The 24,424-nt window shown below is 39.0% G+C and overlaps 2 protein-coding genes and 1 pseudogene across 2 annotated transcripts; 1 reads left to right on the plus strand and 2 right to left on the minus strand.

Annotated features, from left to right (window-relative positions):
* Positions 1-324: 324 nt before the first annotated feature.
* Positions 325-3,140, minus strand: LOC144648311 (uncharacterized). The gene is made up of 3 exons (XM_078507912.1): positions 2,849-3,140; positions 1,184-1,260; positions 325-390 (listed from the first exon to the last, which is right to left on the minus strand). Exons 1-3 carry the CDS (start codon positions 3,120-3,122, stop codon positions 325-327), a joined length of 417 nt encoding a protein of 138 aa, XP_078364038.1. The 5' UTR covers positions 3,123-3,140.
* Positions 3,141-11,872: 8,732 nt separating this feature from the next.
* LOC144648312 (uncharacterized) lies at positions 11,873-14,090 on the plus strand. Its single transcript, XM_078507913.1, has one exon. The coding sequence runs from the start codon at positions 11,873-11,875 to the stop codon at positions 13,709-13,711; it is 1,839 nt and encodes a 612-aa protein (XP_078364039.1). The 3' UTR covers positions 13,712-14,090.
* Positions 14,091-18,020: 3,930 nt separating this feature from the next.
* On the minus strand, positions 18,021-21,116 carry LOC144647850 (uncharacterized; annotated as a pseudogene).
* Between the last annotated feature and the right edge of the window lie 3,308 nt (positions 21,117-24,424).

Consider the following 24,424-nt stretch of genomic DNA (forward strand, 5'->3'; position numbering starts at 1 on the left):
TTAGACATCCATGTTATGGTCAATGAACAGCTGTCAAAACACGATATCCCATGACCACAGTGTCACACGACCATATCGCAGGCTCGAGTGTACATCTCTTAGAAGTCACGTGTTTACAAGCTGACCGCTGACGACGTAATGGCTTTTCATTGACTCGTCAGTTCAAGTCTTAATGTTTTTTCTTTAAAATATCAGTAAATTCAGATTTAATTAAAGGGCAAAGTGAATAATAAGGGAGCTCCGCTGTTCTATGTCGATTAGCCAGTGAGTCAATGGCTCGGTCAGTCTCAGTCAAGGCAAAAGCTAAATTGTACGAGAAATCGATTATAGAGCGAACATGGAAGTTATTACCTTTTTATTTAATTCTGCGAAGTCGTCAAGGTGCTCCATCTGAAACAAAGGAAAGACACCTCTTAAAAGAATTTCTGCTAAAATAGGGACGGTACCTCCTATATATTCATTGAGCCTCTCTATGGGTGCCCACGGTCTTCGTTCTCGCTGATCTTGGAGCATGGATCCGGGGGTGTTGGCCGTGGGGGAGGAGCACTGTGTGGAACGAGGAAATGAGGCAAAGCGAACAGATTCTGAGTGACGAAGACAGTATCTGTGCCGAGTGGTCGTGTCAGACCCCAACAGATCTTCGTTTTCGCCGGTGATCCGCGCTCGATTTCTCGGAAATACTCATAGAGAGGCTATTCATTCGAGCGAGAAACGTAAAAACGTACCTTTGTAGTCATTGCACTTCCGGTGGAGACAAGAATTCTGTAAATTGCTCAAAAATTCACGAAACCAACATATACCATTTACAAAAGTATCACATAACTTGCTCATGTTTTAAGAAAACACTCTTAGGAAGGATAAGACAAGTCTTATCAGTCAGTAACTGTCCTGGAAAATCCGCAATTGTTAGCTACTTACGCGTTGATAGCTCATTAAAATCTGGTTAATAGTATATCTCCGCCAGACCGTGTTATTAAAAAAATGTTACACTATTTCACTTATGCCTTTACATTTAAATTGCCGCGTACCGTTGTTATTGCAACTAAGTTGTTGTTGATTCTGTCACCCAAAGCAAACTAAGAATCAGTGTCCCACTCTTTTCTGTGACGAGCAATTAATTCGTTCGCGATTGTGGGTACGGAATCATTGTTTAGTTTAATTTAATCACAATACATGTCCTTACCAAGGCCAATTGAAGGTTTGTGATATTCTTCTCAAGGGTTGAATTCGTTGTTAGGCTTGTGGGAGAGGTAGGAATAACTAAAATATACAAAGAACCTCAGCTGTAAAGATACACCTAGTTAAAAATCAACTTATAAGAAATCGCGCTAAAATTACAGTAAAAACCAACAAATGACGTTTTGTGCTTACTTGACGTATATCCCTTGCGCTTAATTACAAATGTCGTTTTGTGCTTGCGCACGCAAATGATGTAGTGTGCTTACTTGATATATAAACCTTGCGCTCACAAAAATGACGTTTTGTGCTTACTTGACGTATATCCCTTGCGCCCATTTTCCCAAGTTAGACTGAACAAGTTGTTACATAAATGGTAATAAGCACAAGTTTACGCTATTTTGGTTCTTATAGAATATTTTCAGAAGAAAAGGATACATTAGTTCGTATAGTGTGATCGTCCGGGTGAGAGTAGTTCTGAGAAGAACTGTTGTTGGTGACTGACGTTTCGACAACCTGAGCGGAAGTCATCTTCAGAGCTTGACTCTGAAGATGACTTCCGCTCAGGTTGTCGAAACGTCAGTCACCAACAACAGTTCTTCTCAGAACTACTCTCACCCGGACGATCACACTATACGAACTACTGATACTCCTGGGTTCAAACCGTTTACTTTAAAAGGATAAATTGTTGCAAATAGTAGAATTTTTTTGAATGGTATTCAGCCTTTTCCTTATATGAAATTTGCATGTCGTTTTATTTATATTTATGTTATTGTATCAATAATAATATTTTATGATTTTCAACATAGGTATTTAACCCTAGGACCCCTCTCCTAGGTGTCTTCAATCAGGATTTAGAATGTTGACTTAACATTTTAAATCGATTTTAAAAAATATGAACCTGTTTTCAAATTTTAGGCTAAAGGGGTTTTTATATAGAGGGTGTCTAACTGGCAAATGTTAGCCTAACAGATGACGTCACCACGTGACTTGATTGGTAGGCGTGCTTAAAGCTTCTATACCAAGTCAGTGGTGTCGACAAAGTTTTTATAAAACTCGCGAGGCCACAAAAGAGTTCGGCTTCATTGTAAATCTGTAGTGTTGAATGTAACAAGTTACACACTAAGTTCTTGTTCGAGAATGAGAGAGAAAAGACAAGCCCTGATTCAAGATGGCGGTTCAACGACAAGTACTTTATTCGGAACGAGGCTCTGACGTAGGCACGCCACGAGGCTGTGACAGTGTCACGCAATAACAATATTGTCACATTGAACGATCCGTTATCCCTTACCTTTCTATACATTTGACTGGGCTAACGAGCTCAAACATTTTTTGGAATCTAAAAAAAATATCAAAAGCTGTATATGCTTGACGTTGAGTATTTTGACGGCGCCACGAAAAATCTGGAAAAATCCACGAATGGCAGTTGAATGCTAGGGGTAAAGCTTTAAAATGCCAATGAAGTTAAAAATAATTGCTGTTTATTTGAAAGGCTTTTCAAAATAAAGAAGAATGACGTTTTTTTTTTACATCTTCTTTTGTTCTAGAGATGTATTTACGTTTTGTATTATGCAAATAAACGCGCTTTCATGGTATTCGTTGGCAGAGAAACACAGAAATTATTTAAATACATGCACATGCTTTTTAGTACGTTCATTTATGTATTCTGTACCTTCGTCTCGAGCGGAGAAGTGGCATCTGTCGCCGATTTTCCCGAACAGCATCAACAGTGTCAGTAGAAGAACTGCGAGAGAAATCAAGAACGAGGCGATGACCAGCGCCAACAAGGCACGGTTAGATACGTGCGCAGCGTTTGCACGGCCACTTTCTTTCTCTTCCTTGTTCCTTCCCTGTTTTTCCTGTTCCAGTGGCTTGGTTTGCACCGAAGTGGACTTATCATCTTGAAAGTTCGGATCTTTGAAGGATCCCTTAGTCGATGCGAGCATCTCGAATTGTCTACTTGTTGAATAATTTGGAGAATGGAGCCTGAATTATTAACGTAGCACCCCTTGGGTTCATGCTTTAGCGTGCACTATGAGGGGGAGTTATGGTGCACGCAGGAAGTTTGGAAAGCGCGAAAAAGGCATAAGAGTTGCTCGAGGCGACATCCGAAAGCAACTCTAGCTTCCTGAGTGCTCTCCAAACTACTTCCCAAGTGTACCATCACTCGATAATGCACAGCTAAAAGCATGAACCAATTGTTTTATAACATTGCCGGAGGAAATGTATATTCAAACCCCCGCTAAATGTTTCTCGCAGGAAATTTATTCTCGCGGCCAGCAAGAAAGTAACATACAAGTTTTGTCTTTCTTTTCAACAAGGTCGTACAGACTAGAGTCTAATAAAAGTGATGGCTGATAAAATCATTCAAGCATGGGATAATTGTCGTCTTATGTGATTCCTTTTCACGCGATTTCTTATCGAAATAACGTGACCTTTCTAAAAGGCCTAAAAACCCTTATTTAGCAGTCAGTTGCCATTCTCTCGAGGGTGGCCGCCGCGGCTTAATAGGGGTTTTTACTGAACAACTTTTCTTTTTGTTTTAATTGTTCGAGTAACAATAAAAACAGATCAAGCACCATACGGGTGTTAAAAGTTTTTTTTTTTTAAATAAGCGTTAATCTATTACAGTAACATCATGTTCTGGGGTGTCTGACTTCCTTAAGACTGTAAATGGATTATGATTAACTTCAGATCTGTTCCATTCCATACGCGTTATCACAAGCATTTAAAAAGAGACGTTTTCATAGGCACCAACATAATTTTTAATCAGGGATTTTTAATGTTAGCTGATATTTTTACTGTCAAATAAAATTTTGGGGTAACTTTTTTGGATCATGAAAAATAAAATGCAAAGATTAAAACCTGCAGAAGGCCCCGAAAGTTCCATTCCGCACTTATTGTCATGACTTGGTCAAGGCATCAATTTGAATTTTAGCCACCAAACGGCATCGCAAAGACCTGCTTTTTGAAAACATAAAATTGCTCCTTCCCCTTATTTGCGACTTGATTGATCACCCCTATAATTTTTTTTCTTTAGTAATATGTATGTGAGATGCAACATGACTGAAATTTACCACTACGCAGATAGTTGCACAATAAGCTATAGTCATTTATATTTTGTTCTTCCTTTACTTCCTGTCAATGGCAATTCTGTGAATACACAATTTTGTCAATGCGGATAGACTGGGCGGAATTACAAATAATTTGAACAATACTGCCAATATCATAGTTAGTTCAAAAGGATTCCGATGAATGTCGATGCATGATGATCCGCTAACATAGAACGTCACCGATTCCAGACGAAATAATAGACGACAGTCTTGTTGTCTTCCCTTGTCTAGTACGAGTCCAGACACCAATCAGGATCTAGGATGGCTTTGCTTGATATTTTGTACCCTATCAAACGGTTCATCTCCCCGGGAGGGGGGGGGCACTAAAAAAAGTTTTATACGGGGAGGCTCCGCCCCAAGCTTTTATCCCTTACCCTTTTATATCCCATTTTGACAGAAATTGTACCCCTTTCCTATACCTTTCACTGAAAAAAGGTACCCCCCATATACCTAAAAGACAGGCATAGACTAGAACAGGACGTTTTCTTGTCATTTTTATGCAGCGCTAAATAAATTAAAATAATACAGCCATAAAGTGCGTCTGTTCGAAATATTTTAACTAAAGGCCCTTTTAAAAACCTAAATGACGGATTTTCATACCCTTTCGTATACCAAAACTTGTGAAATTCTTACCCTTTTATATACCTGAAGCCTGAAAAAGGTACCCCTGTCGGGCGGAGCCTCCCCATATAGGCCATTATATGGAGTACCCCCCTGGGTTCATCTCCGAATAGGCAATATAGGGAAGTATCCCCCAGTCTGCTTGATCGGGTATTTCTTACAATATGGCCACTTAAACAGAGGGCGATATACTAAAAAAGAAATTAAACGGAAGAAAGAATAACATTATAGAAAACTCGGGAGAAAATTACTCATCCTACGATGTAAGCGGTTTCGTTGACGTTTGACGAGAAATTGCCATAAAGAATTAAAAATACAGTATTATTATTATATCAAGTAAACGATCTTCGCTATTTTCGTTTATTAAGAATTTATATTTTTCTCCCAAAATATATTCCATCAATATTGCAATCTAATTTAACTTGACAATTATAACATGGAATCTCAATTTCTTTATTTCAGTAGAATTCTACACCCGGGTTTCCAGCTTATTAGGCCGTCCATTAGGATTTGGTTGTTCTCTTTCGTCACGCGGGTATGTTTGCACAGTAAGCAGTTGAACTCGGGTATTACTCAGGGTGCCATGAGGTTTCCTTTTTGTGTTATGCATACTTGATTTTTTTCTCGCTCACTCCCCACCACCCCTTCGCGTCTCCCGTTTCGCGCTAGCGTCCAGCACTACCGCAATTCTTTAATTTTCCGAATTTAAGACGTTGAACAAAATACGGCAAAAAAGAGGGCCTTGAACAGTCTACTAAAGCGTAATTTGTGAGCGGAAAAGCCACGATTTCGATCTTTATTTTTCTTCTACAAACTTTTAACATTCTTGTTCCCCGTCGAGACTGGTCGCGTCACGCTTTCGCTTTCATTTATTGTAACTACATTGCGTGACGTTTCGCGTAAGAATGCGTGGGCTCTGGGTACCAGTTATCCGGGAACTTCATCAAGTGGCAAGAGCTCACTTTTCATCCAGAGATTCAGAAGTCAGGATTTACACGAGAGCATATTTGTGAGTTCAGGTAAGCTAACATTCTCGTTACTTCATACCCTGCTTTACTACTGAAGACATTAAGAGTATTTCCTCAGAACATTGTTGTTTTTATTTGAGTTTGGTGTATTATCGGCCGATTTTATTACCCACCTGCACTCGCGAAGGCTAAAATTCGATCCGAGCTCGTGCCATGTTTATGGTTACCCTTTAGCTAATTGAAACGCTTTTCCGCTACAAACCTTGTATTTCTGATGTTCCTTTTCTACCTAGAAGAATAAATAGAGCATATTTTACTATTTTTTTTGCCTTTTTGGCGGCCTAAATCAAGTTTATAGCCTTTCTCGGCTGCAGACTCGGTGTTGTTGACAGTTCCCTCGATGAGAGTGTTTTCGTCGCTCGTACATGGCTACTGGTCAATGGTTGTTTATGTTTTGCTTTACTTTTGACTTTATAAATTCTCAATGAGTGAAAGTATTTTCTAGTTTGACTTAATAAGTAGGTTCTTAATTCAAAGAACCATTTTTATTTTTATGAAAGTAAACAAAAGCTCCTACATTTTCTCGGCGTCTAGTTGCCGTACTTTGTATGTTAATCGAATTATTTTTACTGAATTTTTCCAATTTCGGCAAAACTATGTTTGCCTTTGCAGTCAACTAAATGTTTTACGAAAAAACTTGCTAGAAAAATAGTGCTCACATGTGCCCTTTCTACTTCTACCGGTAGTGTGGTATAGACTTCAGACATTCCATTTATTTATTTTTACACAGAAATTATCACATGTCCCCAGGATGGACAAATTCTACTGTTAGTCGGTGGTAAGTTTTTTGTTGCTCCATGTGAATACTTGTCAATGATTGTTTATGCACCAGTCATTTGAAACTCCCGGACCCACCCTCACCCCTTACCCTGCCGCGCATTAGTGGGACATTCATTTTATGCAAGTGAAAGAAAGAGAAGTGGGAGGTGAACTCCCCTGCCCCTTTGTTCCACACCCACAATACTCCTTTGTAAAAAAAGAACTTATGGCCAAGCATAAAGGAGAATTGCGATAAAGAATTATAATATTGGTGGTAGCTGTGAAATGAACATGTTGTTTTAAGAGCAGCTAGTGCTACATTGGCCTCCATTTATTATTACTTTGTGTATTATATTTTCATACATAATTAAATCAACCAAATGTAACAGAAAACAGAAAAATTAAGTCATTTAAAAGCAATTCTCACTTTAAAACAACAAACATGAATCCAGACAGAACAAATAATTCAATCATAGTATCAGAAAGGTCAGTGCAGCATATTCGAGGCCTTCCTTTCAAGAGACAAGGCTTTAAAATATAGTTACAATACTTCTTTTTTACTGAGCCATGGTTGTAAGAAACTTTGCAAAACATGTTACGTGTATAAATATGAACTTGCCCAACCTCATTCCCAGGGTCTCTCTCTCCTGCCCCCTAGAGTGAGAGAAGAGAGACCCTGGTTGGGTCTGGTCACTTGCCACCCAGAATCTGGGTGGTAACAAAAAGATTGTTAGAGGGAGGGGCGACTTAGAATGTATTTTGTCAATACTAAGCCCACGGGAGAGCGGAAAGTGTTGCCACCATAATAAACGCAGATTTCACATCACGGCAGTACGGCAATGTCGGACGGTATAAATCTATTGCAAATTAAACGGCGAAAAAATATATTCATCATCCGATAACAGACATCCAAGTTGTTGTGGATTGTATGGTTCTGTCAAGGACTTTAAACATTGCAAAAATCTCTTTGCGAAAGCTAACAAGGAGTTGCTTGCTGCGGCCGAGGATGTATACGGATGGCTAAACGGCTGATGAAGATTTTTGACCGGCACAAGTCGAATGACTTGAGAGTATAGCACATATATTTTTGCCTGAGAGAAACAGTTAACGTTGTAATCGTCTGCATTCGTTGTGCAACCAGTATTGTTGACAAATGTGTAACGCATTGGAAATGACTTTCAGTGGACATCTCGCTCGTCAGAACACTGCCGTTTGGAATGGATGACACTTGGCATAATTTATAGCGAGTACTTCGCGTTTACTTTATTAAATGCGAGTAAATTTTTATTTTAATAAAACGAATTAGCGGGCGGTAATTTGTCGGCCGCGTTGATTTGTCTTGGGAACTTTGTAAAGCGGCCGCAAAGACGCAAGGAGCTTTCGATTTGAAGCCTGTGAATAAACCTCTTTCTAGAAAATGATAAATGAAGAATAGGGAAGCGAAAAAGCAAAGCTCTCCGGAGTTCTCCCAGAGGGAAAAAACCTCACAGGCCAGGAACAAGACAGTGTATTCCCACAGGAGATATCTTTGGACCTCAAATCAAAAGCGCTTGATATTTGCATACTGTCAAAGATCGTAACATTTCCGAAAACCTTGTTGAATAAAACTCAAGTCTTGAATAAAACGTGCATCAATAATCTAGTTTATAAAAGCGAAGATGCCTTTGGAGCAGAAAAAGAACCGTGACTATTAATGAGGTGTTTGTGAAGCGACGCATAATGTACTAACCTCGTACGTGACCGCCAGCAAATACTAAGCTTCTTTGTTTGTCGTTCGATGCGAGCATAGTTACTATGATGTTGTTAGAACGGCTGACGATTTTTTAAACGGATATTTCGAGTTGTTAGAACGGCAATCAATCCCGTTCGCATCTGTTGAACTGTTTTATTTATTATACGAACAGCTATCCCTTTCCAAACTGCTAGCCGTAAGGCACGTTTTCGCTGCAGAGGTCACAGTTACGGACGTTACACAGTGTTAATATCTTAGCTTCGGGATGCGTGATCAGGAATTGCTCGCTGCGGCCAAGGATGTTATGATAAACCTTTTTCACATTGCATCTATCTATCCATTTTGTATGAGCGCGTAGCAGCCTCACTTGGAATGCGACAAAGAACAACACGACAAATTTCTTGACATTAAAGGACCCCTCCCTAATGTTCTCAATTGTCCATAGGACACGTGACCAGACCCAATCAGGGTCTCTCTTCTCTCGCTCTGGGGGGCGGGGAAAGAGAGACCCTGGGAACGAGGTTGGAACTTGCCGTGCTTCTCAGTGTTGTCTTTAATCGATTCAAATTACTGTGCTGTGCGAAAATGAAAACCGCTGACCAAGCCCCACTTATTCCACGGCCCAGGATGCGAAGATTGTGATTTCTGGTACATTTCTTGGTATCTAGGGGACCAAAGTGAAGTTAAGTCTCCGCAATACCCTGCTAAGGCCCAAGGAGGGTTCAAATGACTGGTGCATTGTGTTATGCTTCACTTAAGATTTTATAAAATAACTGTGAGTGAAACAAAAAGTTTGGCTTGACCAGTATTTTATCACTACAAAGAACCTTTTTCTCGGAAGTAACAAAATTTTTCACCCTCTGCACCTTCCATGTTATCAGAACCACTTACTTTTGTATTTGAATTGAGTTAATTTTACTGAATTCAGGGCCTGAACAATCAAGTAATGTAATGTAATTTATGTACCCACGTGACACAGAAGAGCCTAGGAGCTCGTAAAGACGTGTACGTGCATCCAAGATCGAATTGGAATTTGGATTGTTGGTTTTTGTGGGGGGAGGAAAACCAGAGAACCCGGAGAAAAACCCTCGGAGCAGGAACGAAAACCAACAACAAACTCAACCCACACATAGCACCGGGCCGAAATCATACCCGGGTCACATTGGTGGGAGGCGAGCGCTCTTGCTACTGCGCCACCCCTGCTCCCGCCTATCAAAATTCCAATTGATAAATCGTCTTTAATCCTTACAAATGAGTTAATTGTTATCGATCGGTATCGGCTAGTTGATGACCAATCAATAACCTCACAAACATAGTTGCGATCTTCAATCATCACCTTCACTTCCTCTGATGTCAACAAAATACATACCGTATTCACCCGTGTATAAGTTGACCTTTTTTCACCTAAAAATTGGTCCAAAAAATCGCCCTCGACTTATACGCGGGTCAAAATTTTCGACCCAAGCACCAGTTAAATAAATTCTGCACAATTAGCATAACAATTGTTTTATGTCAACAAACATCAAATAAACAACAGTACAGGTTACGATGTCCTTTCACTTTGCTATCTTTGTCGTTAAATTGGCAGTTCAAGTCGAAATTCATGACGATTTATCCGCTTAATATAAACCTGAATGTTGTAGAGACTCACTGGCACAAGGTTTGAATAAAGAGCTGTCATATTTCACCAATAAAGCTGCTAAATCCACTCGAGAAAACATCTTCTTTGCATGATCTTTCTCGCTTTGAACTTCGCTACTTAGTAACCTGGCATGATGCAAGCACGTGTAGTTATCAGTTACCAGTACCTCACCGATTTTGTAGCTTGGTTACCAAGTTCCCCAAGCAAGCTTGACTTTGTTTATCGAGTGGGTTTCAAAGTTTTCTGATGTTCCTTGGTGTTTTGCTTGTCTTCTAAAGCCGCTACTATCTCTCCACAATTAGAAAGGTTCGTTTGTATTAAGTGTGTTTGATTTTAAAAGCCTGTTTCAAAAATTGTGGACAAAATGCCTGCTTAAACACGTGTTGTTAAAACGCTCGAGTAAGTACGATAATAAACATCACATTGAAACTTACTGTGATTTTTTCGTTAAGTATCTCTATCTGAAACAAAAATCTAAGAAACACAAGGTAAACTTTAAAGACAATTTAGCCCAGAAATTAAAAAACTTAGTTTCTGGCCTCAAAAATAGGGGGTCGACTTATACACGGGGTCGACTAATACACGGGTAAATACGGTACATTTGCTGAAGTTGATATCTAGGCAAAGATGAGATTAATTGAGTGACCACAAGATTTACTTAAATGATGAATCATCGTGAACAACACAACAGTGAAACACCTGGGCATGGTGGGGCGATGATAAAATACGACTCTAGAAAAACAGAGTCAATCATACATTCTGTCCATTCATTTATTTTTACACTGCAATTGAACTGGATAAGTGACTCACATATTAATTGGTGTGATAGGTCTCTTTTTGAAAAGGCAGAACATTAAGTGATTTCTTAAAATGTTTGAAGCCTAAAGAAAAATCTCCAAATATTGTAAAATCATAAATGTTGTGGCAATCAAGCAAGATTTGTTTCAGCTATAAAAGGTTTTTTGAAGCCTTCTTTTAATAAACAGTTATGTTTAAAATCATAATGCCATGGTAGTTTTTTGTAATGACCTCAAACATGGGAATGTGTTACTGTCACATGTCCCCCGGGCATGTATATTTTATTGTCAGTCTGATGAAGTGATCAACAATAAACTGACCACCAGTAGCTCCTATGCTGCTTATTATATAGCCTGCGACTCTCAGTCCCTAACCCGTGGTATTGCTTTGCTTGCAGAATTGCTCTTTGGCACTTGTGCATGTGACCCAATGTGAACTTGCTTGCAAATACTTATTACATGACAAGCAAGAAATACTCAGAATTACTTAGTGAATCCTCCTCTGCTATAAAGGCAACCTCTACTCTACTACTAGGTGATGTTAAATTGTGTAAAATAATGCCTTAATGCCAGTTCAAGGGAAAAATAACATATCATGCAAGCTGCCATTTTGGATTTTATGATGTGTAATGTTTGTCCAGCTGGTTCAGACAAAAGATCCTCTGCTTAGGCATTATTACAAACAATTCACAATTCATGCCAACTTGTTGTAAGAGTGGAGGTTCCCTTTAAGTGGAACACAAAGCTGTTGGCATGATTAATTGATGAAATTTTTTTTTCTTATCTTCGTAGACGGCAGTGATGCCTGTTCATTTGCTCAAGTGGATTCATTGAATGGTCCAGGTATTCTAATGTAATACAGAATTATAAGATTACCACTCCAAGTTTTAAATTTGAAAGACGTTTCTATATACAATTGATTTCAAGCGACAACAGCTTTGTTGCTGAGCAGTTAGAAGTGCAAAAGTGTCTGCAGGGTTTTGAGCATTACAATGATGAAAAAAATGTCCAACTTATTAGACGACCAGAATAATCCAAGCACAAGAAAAGCAACAAAGGGTAGTCACACAATTTTAAAAGAATATCTTCAAGAGAAAAAAATAACTGATCCAGTCACAGCAGAGGAGTTGGCATGGGTTTTACCAAAATTCTATGCTGAAGTAAGGAAGAAGGGTGGAAACCCGTACTCAAAAACTTCGCTTTGCGCCATTAGATTCGGATTGAGTAGACACTTTAAGCAGGCATTAAATGTTGACATTGTAAAGGACAAGGAGTTTATTGAAGCCAACCGAGTTTATGAAGCACAGTGCAAAGAGCTGAAGAAACAAGGACTAGCTACCACTGAACATAAACCTCCAATTGCTGATGAAGATATAAAGAAACTGTATGAAAGTGATGTCTTTAACACAGAAAACCCTACCACTCTACAAAACAAGGTGTTCTTTGAAATATTGTTGTTTTTCCGTCGTTTTGGTAGACACAATCTACGTTTGCTTAAAAAGAAGGACTTTGAAATTAAAGTCAATTCTCAAGGAAAACGCTCTGTGACTGTGGTGAAATCAACTAATGAACTGGCCAAAAATCCCAGAGTACATGAACTTCAATCTGACGAAGGAGAAATGATGATAGCAAACGATGGCCCCTTCTGCCCTGTTTTTTCGTTTGTGAAATATCTGACTCACTTGAATCCTTACAACAAGTTCTTTTTTCAGCGACCAAAGTCATCTTCTGATGGTCAAGTTTGGTACGACAACCTGGCTCTTGGTGAACACGCTCTTGGAAAGAGGATGAAAGTTATCTCACAACAAGCAGAACTTTCGACAGAATATACAAACTTTTCAATAAGGGCAATGTCGATTGAGACATTAGACCGATGTGGATTTGGTGCATGTTACGTGTCCGAGAGCAGCTCCCAAAGTGACAGCAGCATCGAAAGTTACAGCAAAGCAATTCTTAACACAAAAACAAATATGACAGAAAGATTAATGCCTGTAAATAAAAACCTGATTCAAAAAGCTGTTTCAAATGCTGATGCTGACACTGGAGTGGAGCCAGAAACATTACTGACAAGCTCTAAAGAAGACGCAGTATACCAAGTTTATAAAGCACAGTGTGAAGAGTTGGAGGAACAAGGACTAGCTACAACTGAAGACAAACCTCTGATTGCTGACAAAGACATAAAGAAACTGTATGAGTGTGGTGTCTTCAACACAGAAAACCCTACCACTCTGCAAAACAAGGTGTTCTTTGAAATAATGCTGTTTTTCGGTCGTCCTAGCAAAAAAAGTCTTCGACAGCTTAAAAAGAATGACTTTGAAATTAAGGTAAACTCACAAGGAAAACGCTGTGTGGTAAAGTCAACTGATGAACTGGCAAAAAATACCCAAGTACATGAACTTCAGTCTAAAGAAGGAGAAATGATGATAGCAAACGATGGTCCCTTCTGCCCCGTTTTTTCGTTTGAGAAATATCGGATGCACTTGAATCCTTGCAATGAGTTTTTTTTTCAGCGACCTCAGTCATCCTCGGATGGTCTAGTTTGGTACGACAACATGGTTGTTGGAGAAAATGCTCTCGGAAAGAAGATGAAAATTTTGTCACAGCAAGCAGAGCTGTCAACAGAATATACAAACCAGGCAATCAGGGCAACAACACTTGCAATACTAGACAGATGTGGGTTTGAAGCAGGTAGTATGCACATGGGCAGCTCCCGAAGTGAGGGCAGGGCTCAAAGTTACAACAAAACAAATCTTAACACAAAAACAAACATGGCAGGAAGATTGATGGCTGTAGTTGAAAAACTGATTCAAAAAGCTTATTCAAAAGCTGATGCTAAAACATGACTCATTAAAAAGAGTACAACAATAAAAGTTGCAGCGACACATGTGGATTGAATAAATGAATCCATCACAAAGACAGCACCATACTGGACACCGAAGGCAGGCACAAGCCTGGCAGGCCCAAGAATACCTGGTGATGTACAGTAGAGAGAGAATTGAGGGACTTAAAACCAAAGCTGGAACACCAACCAACAGCTGGTCAATGACAGACAGAAAGCAGTTCACATCTCGGCCACGAAAAGAAATGCTGTTTGCAGAATGTTTACCAAAGGAGATTAAGTGAAAGTTTCCAGAAAAATTCAACAACATGCGGCAAGGGTAATAAAACTAGTTCGCTCATCCTCTGCATATAGGTAGTCCTTATTAAAACTTAAAACGTTATGTTGTTTTTTCCTTTTTCTGGAAAAACGAAATTTTTGATTTGACGTCTAGACTCGATTCAGAGGGTACAAATTGGGTTGAAAGTCAACCATTTTCATTCGATTTGCACGTCAAAACAATCAAGCGCAGAAAAAAATAAATACAACAGTTTATTGCATGACTCTTCCTTGTCCAAAGAAGCATAGTTTCAAGAGTTTTGGTTTAATCTAATTATTTAAGGGTAAACCAAACCAGACTATTCTCACGCGCCATCAAAGTTGGTCGGTCAAAAGGATTGTCATTTTCACTATATGCCATATCTCAGAATTCCTTGAAATAAGGTTTTTTAAGTGTAGAAGGATGATAATTTCAAAATATGCAAAGTTTGGTTTGGGCAAATGATTAAGCACTTGTCAAAAAATTATTCAAAATTGTACAAAAAGGGCATAAAATCACGCCAGTGATGTGTGACCAAAAGTATTACCACCGTATTTGTTCTTTAAATCAATTTAATCACAATACTTGCAATACTAAGGCATCAATTAAAATATATATGTTCACCTTTGCTTGATTATGATGTCCTGACCGTTGCAAAAATATTTCTTTCCTGTCATTTCTTCAATAGCTTCCCGTTCAGTTCGCATGCCGCTTGTCTTGCGACTGGTGAATTTGAAGCAACCACTGCCAGTTTTTTGTCCAAAAATGTATTGTTATGATTAACGAGCACTACTTGTGTTACTTGATTAAGCCATATTCCAGGTAATAGCGGGCAAAGCATTTTCAATAAGCCATTTTGCAGTGCCCATGGCACCATTGTTATTCAAAAAGTGAAGTATAAATTTGTATACTTTCAAAACAAGCATGACAATTTTTTATACTTAAGGTGGCGGGGGGTAGGGTCTTAGATTTTTATGGTTTTCTATATCCTTGTTACATGACAGCAAAGGGACCTCAGTTATTAGTTTACTTTTATCCCGTTGTTCATACGAGCAAGGACTGCCAACTATCGTTTTAAAAGAAAAAGAAACTTCTATTTGTATACCAAGTACAAATAGAGAGGCGGTGGACAGTCTAGGGCAACCCTCCAAGTTGCGACCATTTTAGTCGCCATGGCGACTAAAATTTTGGCGCTGGCGACTAAATTAGAACGCAAGTCGCCAGCTCGGCGACTAAATTTAACGTGACCTATGCGTCAGGAGCTTGAGCGAACTGTCTTCTGGAGCGAAAAAAAAAACCGCGCTGAGCGTTAAGAATTCATTTTGTAAAGCTAATTGTAATGGGATTTTTACCTATAGAAATGGAGACTGAATAAAATGAAATGTTTCACGAAAAATAAAGGAATTGCATTCACTTGAGTTTGGGATGCGACGCGACGAAATTCGTTCCACTCGACTGAACTTTGGCACGTGAAAATCTTACCTTGAGGCGTGAGACAACGCACGCAATCTGAACATTTGCCTTCGGAAAGAAGAGGAAAAGCAAAAGTTTGGAAAGCTCGACCACAATATATTTAAGAAACATCCAGATGTATTGGAGAAACGTATTTTGTCAAAGCAAATGTAAGACAAGCACTAGAAATCTAATCAAAACATGCGCGGTAATATTTATTCTTTAAATAAAAAAACCGCGATGAAAAGCGGCTCGTAGTTCAAGTAAATAAATTTGACTTGTGTGAACGAACCTGGGTTAATTGTAGGATATTTCATCGATAAAAACTATAGTGATTGCTTTCAAACTTGTGATTTTTTTTTTTTCGCATTCTGTTTTTGCATTCCGTTCGCAAATTAAATTTACAACGACAAACAAATTAAGCGTTAACTTTTCTGTCCATTTCAATACGCAGTCTTTTTAATTTCCAGATGAAGTTTTATGTTGTTTGCTGACTTTGCTTATTCAAGCAGAAAACTTGGTTGAACAGTTAAAATGATCATAAGCGATGTGATAAAAATAGTTTTCACTTCACGGGCTTAGGAAAAATTTAATACCGCCAAGATAAACAATAGAAAACTTTCCGCCATTCAGCTGCAACTGAGGATATCTTTTATTTTAACTTGATATAATCTGGGTCGTTTGATATGTATTTATTTTGTGTGAATTACAAATTATATATAAAATATTTCTGTGCTTTGTGAAGTGACTTTTTTAATCTTAATTTTCATCAAATATTTTCGCGGGGAAAATGGCGGTAAAATACACTTTTCATTCATACATGCTCACGCTTTTTGATGGGTTGATTTCACAACCAGCTTTGTGCGTCAGTGTTGAAGAGTCGGTCGACTAACAGGAGAGCTTGAGTTTACTCTTAGCAGTTGCTATGTCTACATTGAGCCACGGAATTAAGGAAGACCTTATTAATCTCCACAAAGAAATAACAGTTGGAGGCACAAGCCTGGCATTGCGAAAATATGTGGAAAATTAATTATTAATTAATCTGTTAATTAATTAATTAATTATTAATTAATGCATATATTTTGGCGACTAAATTTGTTTACTGGCGACCAAACCTGAACAGTCAGTGGCCAAATGGCCACTAAGGAAAAAAGTTAACTTGGAGGGTTGTAGGGGCAGCGCTGTGTATATAATGCAGTGTAAAATGCCACTCAAATGGTATTTATATGTAAATTAAGTGCCACTCAAATCCAAATAAATTTTGCCCAGAATCCATAAAAAGAAAATCACCTGATCTTATGTTTGTAAACCCTTTAAAAACGTTTGAAAGGAAAACTTTGTCCTCAAGTCGGAATCATCACTAATGATTGTGACATGTTTCTTCTTTCTTTTGGGCCACGAGGTTACGCTGTCTTCTGAACACGCCGTCACTGCAGAGGAAATGATAGAATTGAAGGTGCATCCTTTGAACTTGCCAATTGTGGCTCCAGAGAAAAATCCTTCTGTCTTTGAGGATGATGTTTCTTGCTGAACTGACAAATCTGACATCTTTTCTGCAATGTTCTAAATTCGCTGCAGTTTATTGTGCTCCAGTTTAGGAAGTCCGTACAGAATACTGGTACAGTAATGGAAAGGTGAAATGACAAAGGCATTCACGATACAGTTGAGATTATCATGAGACAGATATTTTCTCATCTGACTTATTGGCCGTATTGTCAGGAAAGGCTACAGGATACAACAAAATAGTGCAAATCATTACATTTGTTCTGTTTACAATTACCACGAATTTGTTGTAGTCATCTACCAGCTTTAACTTTCTGATGACAGTGCCATGTCTTGTATCAATGGCATTGGCCTTGTGGAGTTTTGACAGGAAAACTCGTCATTTAAACAAAATGCCAACATGTTGCCATTCCTTCAGAGTTGATGTTCACCCTTTCACCGGCAACAACTCTTAAATGATGCTAGCAACTTGACGCAGTTCTTCCTTCTTGAAGTTCCACACAGTTGTTCCATTGTCATAAAGATAACGAAACAGTTCCCCACTGGTGTACCAGTTGTCAACATATACATGGTACCGATTACCAAGCAGTGTCTTATGAGACAACAGTACCATTTTCCCCTAACTTGTTGACCATTTGCTGATCTGCATCTTACTGTCTTTGCCTTGACAGGTTCTAAAGTTACCAACAAGTTCTACAAAGGCTAAAGATTTCCATTCTAAATCGAGCATGTTTTGATTGGGGTGTACTGCTTGACAATATAAGCCTCTCTTATTTTTATCTGAAGTAAAGGCTGTCTTGATTTTTTTGACAAATAAATTATCAAGTGGTTTGACTTTGTACAAGGTCTCCTGGTCTAGATCATTTAGGTTATGTTAAGCGTCCTCAGTTGCTTTTCTAGTATTTAACCATGACATTGATCAGTAGCACAATAAGCATGTACAATTGTGTAACATGCATCAAAAATGCAAAATTTCTACAAATTTCTCCAAAGTCATGTTAACACTTTAATTTGCACAGTAAAACACACTAAGGCCCTAAATAATTATAGTTTGCTTGGTTTTAGCTCTCTAGTCCGCATTTTTAGTTATACCCATAATGCTTTGCGGCCTCTTAATTTTGTAAATATCTAGTAATCTGTCCAAATTCATCTTAACTCTTTATAATTATCACAGCAAATCATCATTACTAGTAAACGATCATCTAATCAATTTGTTTTTGCCAAGTCAGCAATTTTAGTTTTTACCCATAATGCAGTGCGCATCTTACAACTAGTACATTTTACACGCTTTTGGATGACATATTGTGCATTTTGAAATATCCTCATCAAAACAAAACTAATTATCAGTTAGTGTCCATCAAATAACTGTTAATTGATGTTACAATGAAGCAATAATGTCTTCATGGACATCCCAGGCAACTTGAAAAACTTTTTTTCGACCTCTGCCCCTCTCTATCAGCTCTGAACAAACGTAATGAACAGTGCCAGGAAACACGACGGCGACCTTCTTTTGAATAAGCTTGTACGTCATGTCAATCAGATTTTCCCTTACAAAGAAATGTCCTTTAAGAACAGAGCTCCCAGCAGGAAATGCACACCCATAATCATCAGTGACATCTTGTCTCAGTACAACAGGGCCTTCACTAGTAACTTTGAGCAGGTAATAGTCATAGGAATCATCTTCATCTGCTGCGATGGCAATGATGCTGTCTTTGCCAACTAGATCAGCAACATGGAGGTGAACAGGCTCAGCCACGGGAGTTTCATGTTGGGCTCGTGTGGTAGCAGCAGATGCCTCCCTCTGTAAGATAATCTCCTGTAAGTCATCAACCAGTTCCTTGTTCTGGCAGTCATCGAAGTTGTCGAAGAGACACTCACCACAGTAACAAAATCGTTTCCTCACTAGGACCTTGCATTGCTCTGGGGTGGTAACTACAGAGTGCAATTTTCGGATGCCCTTAATAGCTTCAAACTTGCGTCCTTCTCGATTACGTAAAATTGCATCAGGACCCTGAGATGGAACATAAAAAAAAATTCTTCTGTTTAGGCTGACTGATTTGGAGCGAGATGGAAATGATGACTGTGCAGGTTTGGAGAAATGAGTTGTTAGATGGTCACACAGATCTTTGGCGTTGGTTATGCTTGCTGTTCCACGTACCACTGCAAGACTGGCCTGTTGTTTTACATGGGAACCAGCAGCATCTTGCTCGCCTTTCGCATGGGATGTTTCAAAGAAATTTCTTTGAATAGTGAACCCAAAGTCGGCAAGTGAACAAGACAAATCCCCAATGCAGTGCCTCGACTTGTACTGTGCTGCACAGCCATCAGTAAACTCGTGCAGTTTGGTGATGTTCAGCTGCAGGTCATCAGTGAGATATTTTCCCACTAGCAACTGGGCGTGGTGCACAGAATCAAAGTCCTGTCCTGGATCATCACTGATCACAAAGATGTGTTCCTTGACGATGACGGGTTCTTCAGCAGTGCTTTCTTTTTCATCACATGCAGATGCATGTCAAAACAGGACAGGGATGTGAAGACTTGCCTTGTTCACGTCGAAATACTGCGATTGGATCTCATTCTGCCCTCTACAAGAGTAGCTCTCTGAGTAGTCGTGGATGCAGATGCCATGTCATGGCAGGGTTTCTAGTAGTTCATCAAGCTGCTTTCTCTGCCAAATAGCCATGAACTGGTGGTAGGGGTAGTCCTCCAGCAGCTTAATGAAATACTGGAAAAGTTCCTTGGGACATGTTTCCTTCTGCACCAGCGCAATTTTCTTTTGTGGCTCTCCAGAAGCTGTCACCTTCCCAGTGAGTACATAATCAAAGCGCTTCCACTTGGTTGTGCCTTCCTCAGACTGCTCTTCTGGAAGAAGTTTAAAGAGGTGTGTGCCACATTCTTCACACGATCGATCCATGCAGCAAAGCCTGTGGAAGTCACTACCCTCAGGTTTAGGACACAGTGTCATTTCCACAGCTTCATTTAAAGAGACCAATGGTATATCAAGGGTAGGATTTTCATTCAGTGCATTTTTCCGAAACTTAAGACATTCACTAAATACAATCCGTGCTTCCTCGTGTTTGCGACATAAACAAGACCTTCTGTCACGCTCCTTTGCCCCTTTAACAAAATATGGCTTTAGGACCTCAAATTTTCTTTGAGAAATTTTAACATCGGGGTTGGCTGCACGAAAATTGAAGTAGACTTCACTTTGAGTCTGCTCCAGCACGTGTTTGGGATGCTCGATGTATAGTTTTGGGCCAATTCGTTTCCTGATGATGTCATTCTTGTCTCCTGTTGGTCTACTAGCCTCAAACGTCCAATACAGGCAGACAGAGTTTTTCACTTCCTCAGAAAGTGCATCCACTCTCGGTTTCCTCTTCGTTAGTAGCCAACTCGGTTCATCTCCCTTAAGGACCTCACACCTGCGCTTAATTCCTCGACTAACTGAACGCCTATTTAAAGAAACAAGCTTAGAGACAGTTGAAGTTAGCCTCTTTTCTTTCACTGTTTCACCAAACGCGAGTGATTTGATTGCTCCAAATGCAGCGCGGCCTTCACTTTTTTTGTTGCGCTTCAAATGCTTGATACCACTTGTTAAGTCGGTCGTGATGGCTCTCAAAGCTTCCATTTCTTTTTCTTCTTCTGGTGATTTTATCAGACCTTTTTTCTCCAGTGCCTCTCTTGTTTGTGGACTTTGGACAAGCTTTTCTACAACTTCGACTTTTTTATTTGGTGTTGCCGGAAGCACTTTTCTTGTTTTGTCCACTGCTCCCTCATTTGCCATCCGACTTTTGAACACGGCCATATCCGGAGTTTCAACAGGATCTGTTTCGTCTGTATCAACTACCATTTCAGCAGCCTTTTTCTTATCTGGTATTTCTTTGACCTTTCCCTGCTTTGGGCTCTCTTTTTTTCTTCTTCCTCAGCTTTGTTTTGTAGAAATTTGCGAACACTAGCTGTGCTTTTTCCATTCCTGCCTTTTGTAATTTTCCGCAATTGAGCACGTGTTTTCGAGGCCACGGCTTTTTGTTGCTTTCTTTCCACGGCTTTCTGTATTAGCTCCTTTCTGTTTTTTCGTAGTGGGCTTTTTTGATAGCTTTTTTCTTCTCTCCACCTTCTCATTAATTCTGCTTTATTCTCACGCTCCATTGAAAACCGTCTCGCATAAACTCGCCTTGCGTAGTGAACGTGACCCAAGGGACATTTGCTTTGAAAAACACGTGTTTTTCTGCATGTGTCACGGCTATTTTCGGAGTTATTACATAACAAAAAGCTTCCAGAACCTTCTCGGGAGGTTACCAAGGCCCCATGTTGTTTCCACGAAGGAATCGTTTGAAATCATGGCGAAGTTTTCACGCTTTTTCGCTGCCTTTCGGTCCTTTCACGCGAGAAAATCCTACATGTGATATGAAACTCATGAAGAAGCGTTTCATAAGGCTTGGAATTTCGAAAAACTCTTCTTGTGAGCTACCTACTTTACATTTTAACGTGGAAATGCTCGTGAACATTCGTTTTGAGATGAGAATCAAATGTGGCGGCAATCTGAAGGTTTTGGATGCATTCTGGGCATTTGGGAAGACTTTGACTTTGTGTGATGTTTTGAATGGCGCATCAAAACATGGAGCGTTTCACACGGCTTGGGATTCAGACTTTTTCTTACTGCGTTTGAGCGAATGCCCTAGATTGTTCATATTTTCAGGAAAGAGTCCTTAGAAAGTGAGAATGCCGTCTGGGTTACTATTTTTATTGATCACCTCATTTTGTAACTTGTCTGGGAAAATTCCAACTGTAGAAGCTGAGAGCAGTATCGTGACGCCATAACTATGAGGTACCTTTTTAGAATTTTAACCATACAGATTCTAGTTTTAGAAAATTTTACTTATTAGGTTGAAAGTATGTTTGGTCTTTGTAATTATAAGATTTTTTTCAAAACAGAAATGCGTGTTTTAATATAGATATTCATCAAACAACGTTCCATCTGTGTACATGTTACGTGTGACGGCCATATCTTTAATCAATTTTGTAAAACAAAAATTTCGTAAAAAATAAGAGTGCAGTGAATATTCACGAACCTTTGCGTATTTATTGACAAACATGTTACCTTTATTGGTGTGAAACCTTACAAACGTACCACTCATAATAAAGAAGATATTTGGGAAGACGTTTGTGTCACTCTGATTGTTCACGTGTATTGTGCTACTGATCATTGCTTGCAGGAAATCTTGGGAATTTGTGACTAACAAGTCAAACATTCATCCATAAGGAGTAATTTGATGTAACCATTTACACTTGCTTCATCAGGTAGTTCCTCGCTGATGCTTATGTCAGCAGTGAGGAAGGAAACTGTTAAGAACTTAACTTTTGCTGCCAATGGTTATTTTTGCTGTTAGAAAACCACAAAAAATCTCATATTGTAATACATGCTTTATTGATGCTCCCAGAGTGGGGTTTTCAGCTCAATACAATTACAATTGTTAAATCAATTACTTACAATAATTAAAAGTTAAAAAAATTGAGAATATATGTACAATAATATTACAATTACAATAAGTAGGTCAAGAATACTACAAATTCGTTCATGAATGAAGCTTGAATAAAAATATATCTTAGGTTGCAACTGAAAGGGACATTCGGAGAGCCTTCCAAACCAGTATAGGAATTGTTCGTTGCTTTCATTGCAGATACTATTTGATCTTCCTTTGAAAGCTGAAATGAAACTTTTTCAGTAGGAGAGGAGTTTGGGTGATCATCTTTCTTGGTGCATAAACTGGGAATAAAACGCTAACTTAATGTTGCTATGGGATATAAAAACAGCTGCTATGATATATAAAAACTGTGGGGTTTAAATACAGAAATTGTGTTTTACTAGAGATTGTGTTACTTAATCACAAAGTTCTTGAGTAGGTATCTGTTTCTGTGTGGACACGAGCTTGCAAGTTCATTTCGCTTGTTTAGACTGCATAAATTCTTACAAATGATTACAATTTTTTCAAGAAGACATAAAATTACATTGTTGTTAATGTTGTTGTAAGGTCTACACTGCTTAAATTTTCTCCACTTGATACTGAAAGGTTTGCTGGTGTCTTGGAGTGTCCAAATGTGTTTAGACAGTTCAGTCTCGTTCCTCTTGCTTTCGTGTCCAAAAGATGCTGTGTGATTTCTGTAGCGGTCTTTGAAATAAGTGGCGAGACCTACTTATAATTCTGATGATGTTTGTGTTGCGACTGTGACTTGGTAAACTACATTTTGTGTGAGGCATTTTCCGTCGAGTGGGCATTGATCTTTATTTTCTACAGCTGCATTCTTTGTTGCTTGTTTGTGTTTGCAACTGGTGGTTATCTGATAGTACCGCTTTGTTGTGTGACGCAATGATACTTTTCATGTTAGGCATGCAGGAGTAGCAGAGCTTCAGTGTGTGTTTGTTGAAGATCTTGTGAAGGAGGTGTCCGTTTGGGAAGCATCTGTCAATGATGTTTAGGAATTTGCTTCCCAGGTTAGTTTTCACATTAGCATGCCATGGGGGGCTGTACCATACGATTTTCCTTTGGCAATTTCTGTTGCATTTGGCTGTGGGTTGTACGTGAGCTTGTGATTGTAGCCGCTCTCATCAAGCCCTTTCTGGTACGGCGGAATGGCTTTGTCGAAAACTTTCTGGTTAGATGAGATGCTGGTTAGTCGTTTGTTCTTATTTTCTGGGATCTTCTTTAGAAGTGCGGGTGGGTGGTTGATTTGTTGGTGGACGTAGAGGATTTTGTTGTTGGGTTTCATGAAGGGTTTGTAAGATGCGCTTGTAAGGTCAAGGGTTGGCCTTAAAACTTCGGTGTGATTAGGGACAACATGTATGTGCCGACGAGTTCGCATGTCTAGGCTCCATCATATGAGCCTATCGTCACGTCGAATATGTTGCTGGTGTTTTTCTTTTCCCATGGCGTGTTGTGGTGATACAACAATGATTTCTTCAGGTGCGTGATGATGTGACGGTTTTGCGGAGTGATGTTCGTGAATTGGGATGCATAGTCTAGTGCCTTTGTCAGAAGCTGCTCGGAAATGGATGGGTAGAAGTCACATACATCAAAAGTTATGAACGCGTGTTGAGATTTGCTGGGAATTGCTTTTAACCAGTCGATGACGTTTGAGGTACTTCTCCAAAGATTTGCTTCTGTTACTTTGATTATCTCTTTGTTTCTGTTGTCTTAAATGTGCTTGCTGATAATGCCGATCTCTGATTTTGTGGGATTTATAGTCTGCAAGTTAGGTTGTTTACGAAATCAGTTAATGTTAATGTTATCACTGCTCTTCTATTCAAGTACATACCTACGTACATACTAAATTGATGCTCACAGAGTGGGGGTTTTCATCAATATAATTACAATATTAAATCAATTACAAATAATAATTAAAAGTTAAAATAATTAAGAATATATGTACAATAATATTATAGTAAATAATAAGGATGGTAAATTT

This window comes from Oculina patagonica, chromosome 4, assembly GCF_052425735.1.
Source record: "Oculina patagonica isolate OP01 chromosome 4, crgOcupat, whole genome shotgun sequence".
NCBI classification, from domain to species: domain Eukaryota; kingdom Metazoa; phylum Cnidaria; class Anthozoa; order Scleractinia; family Oculinidae; genus Oculina; species Oculina patagonica.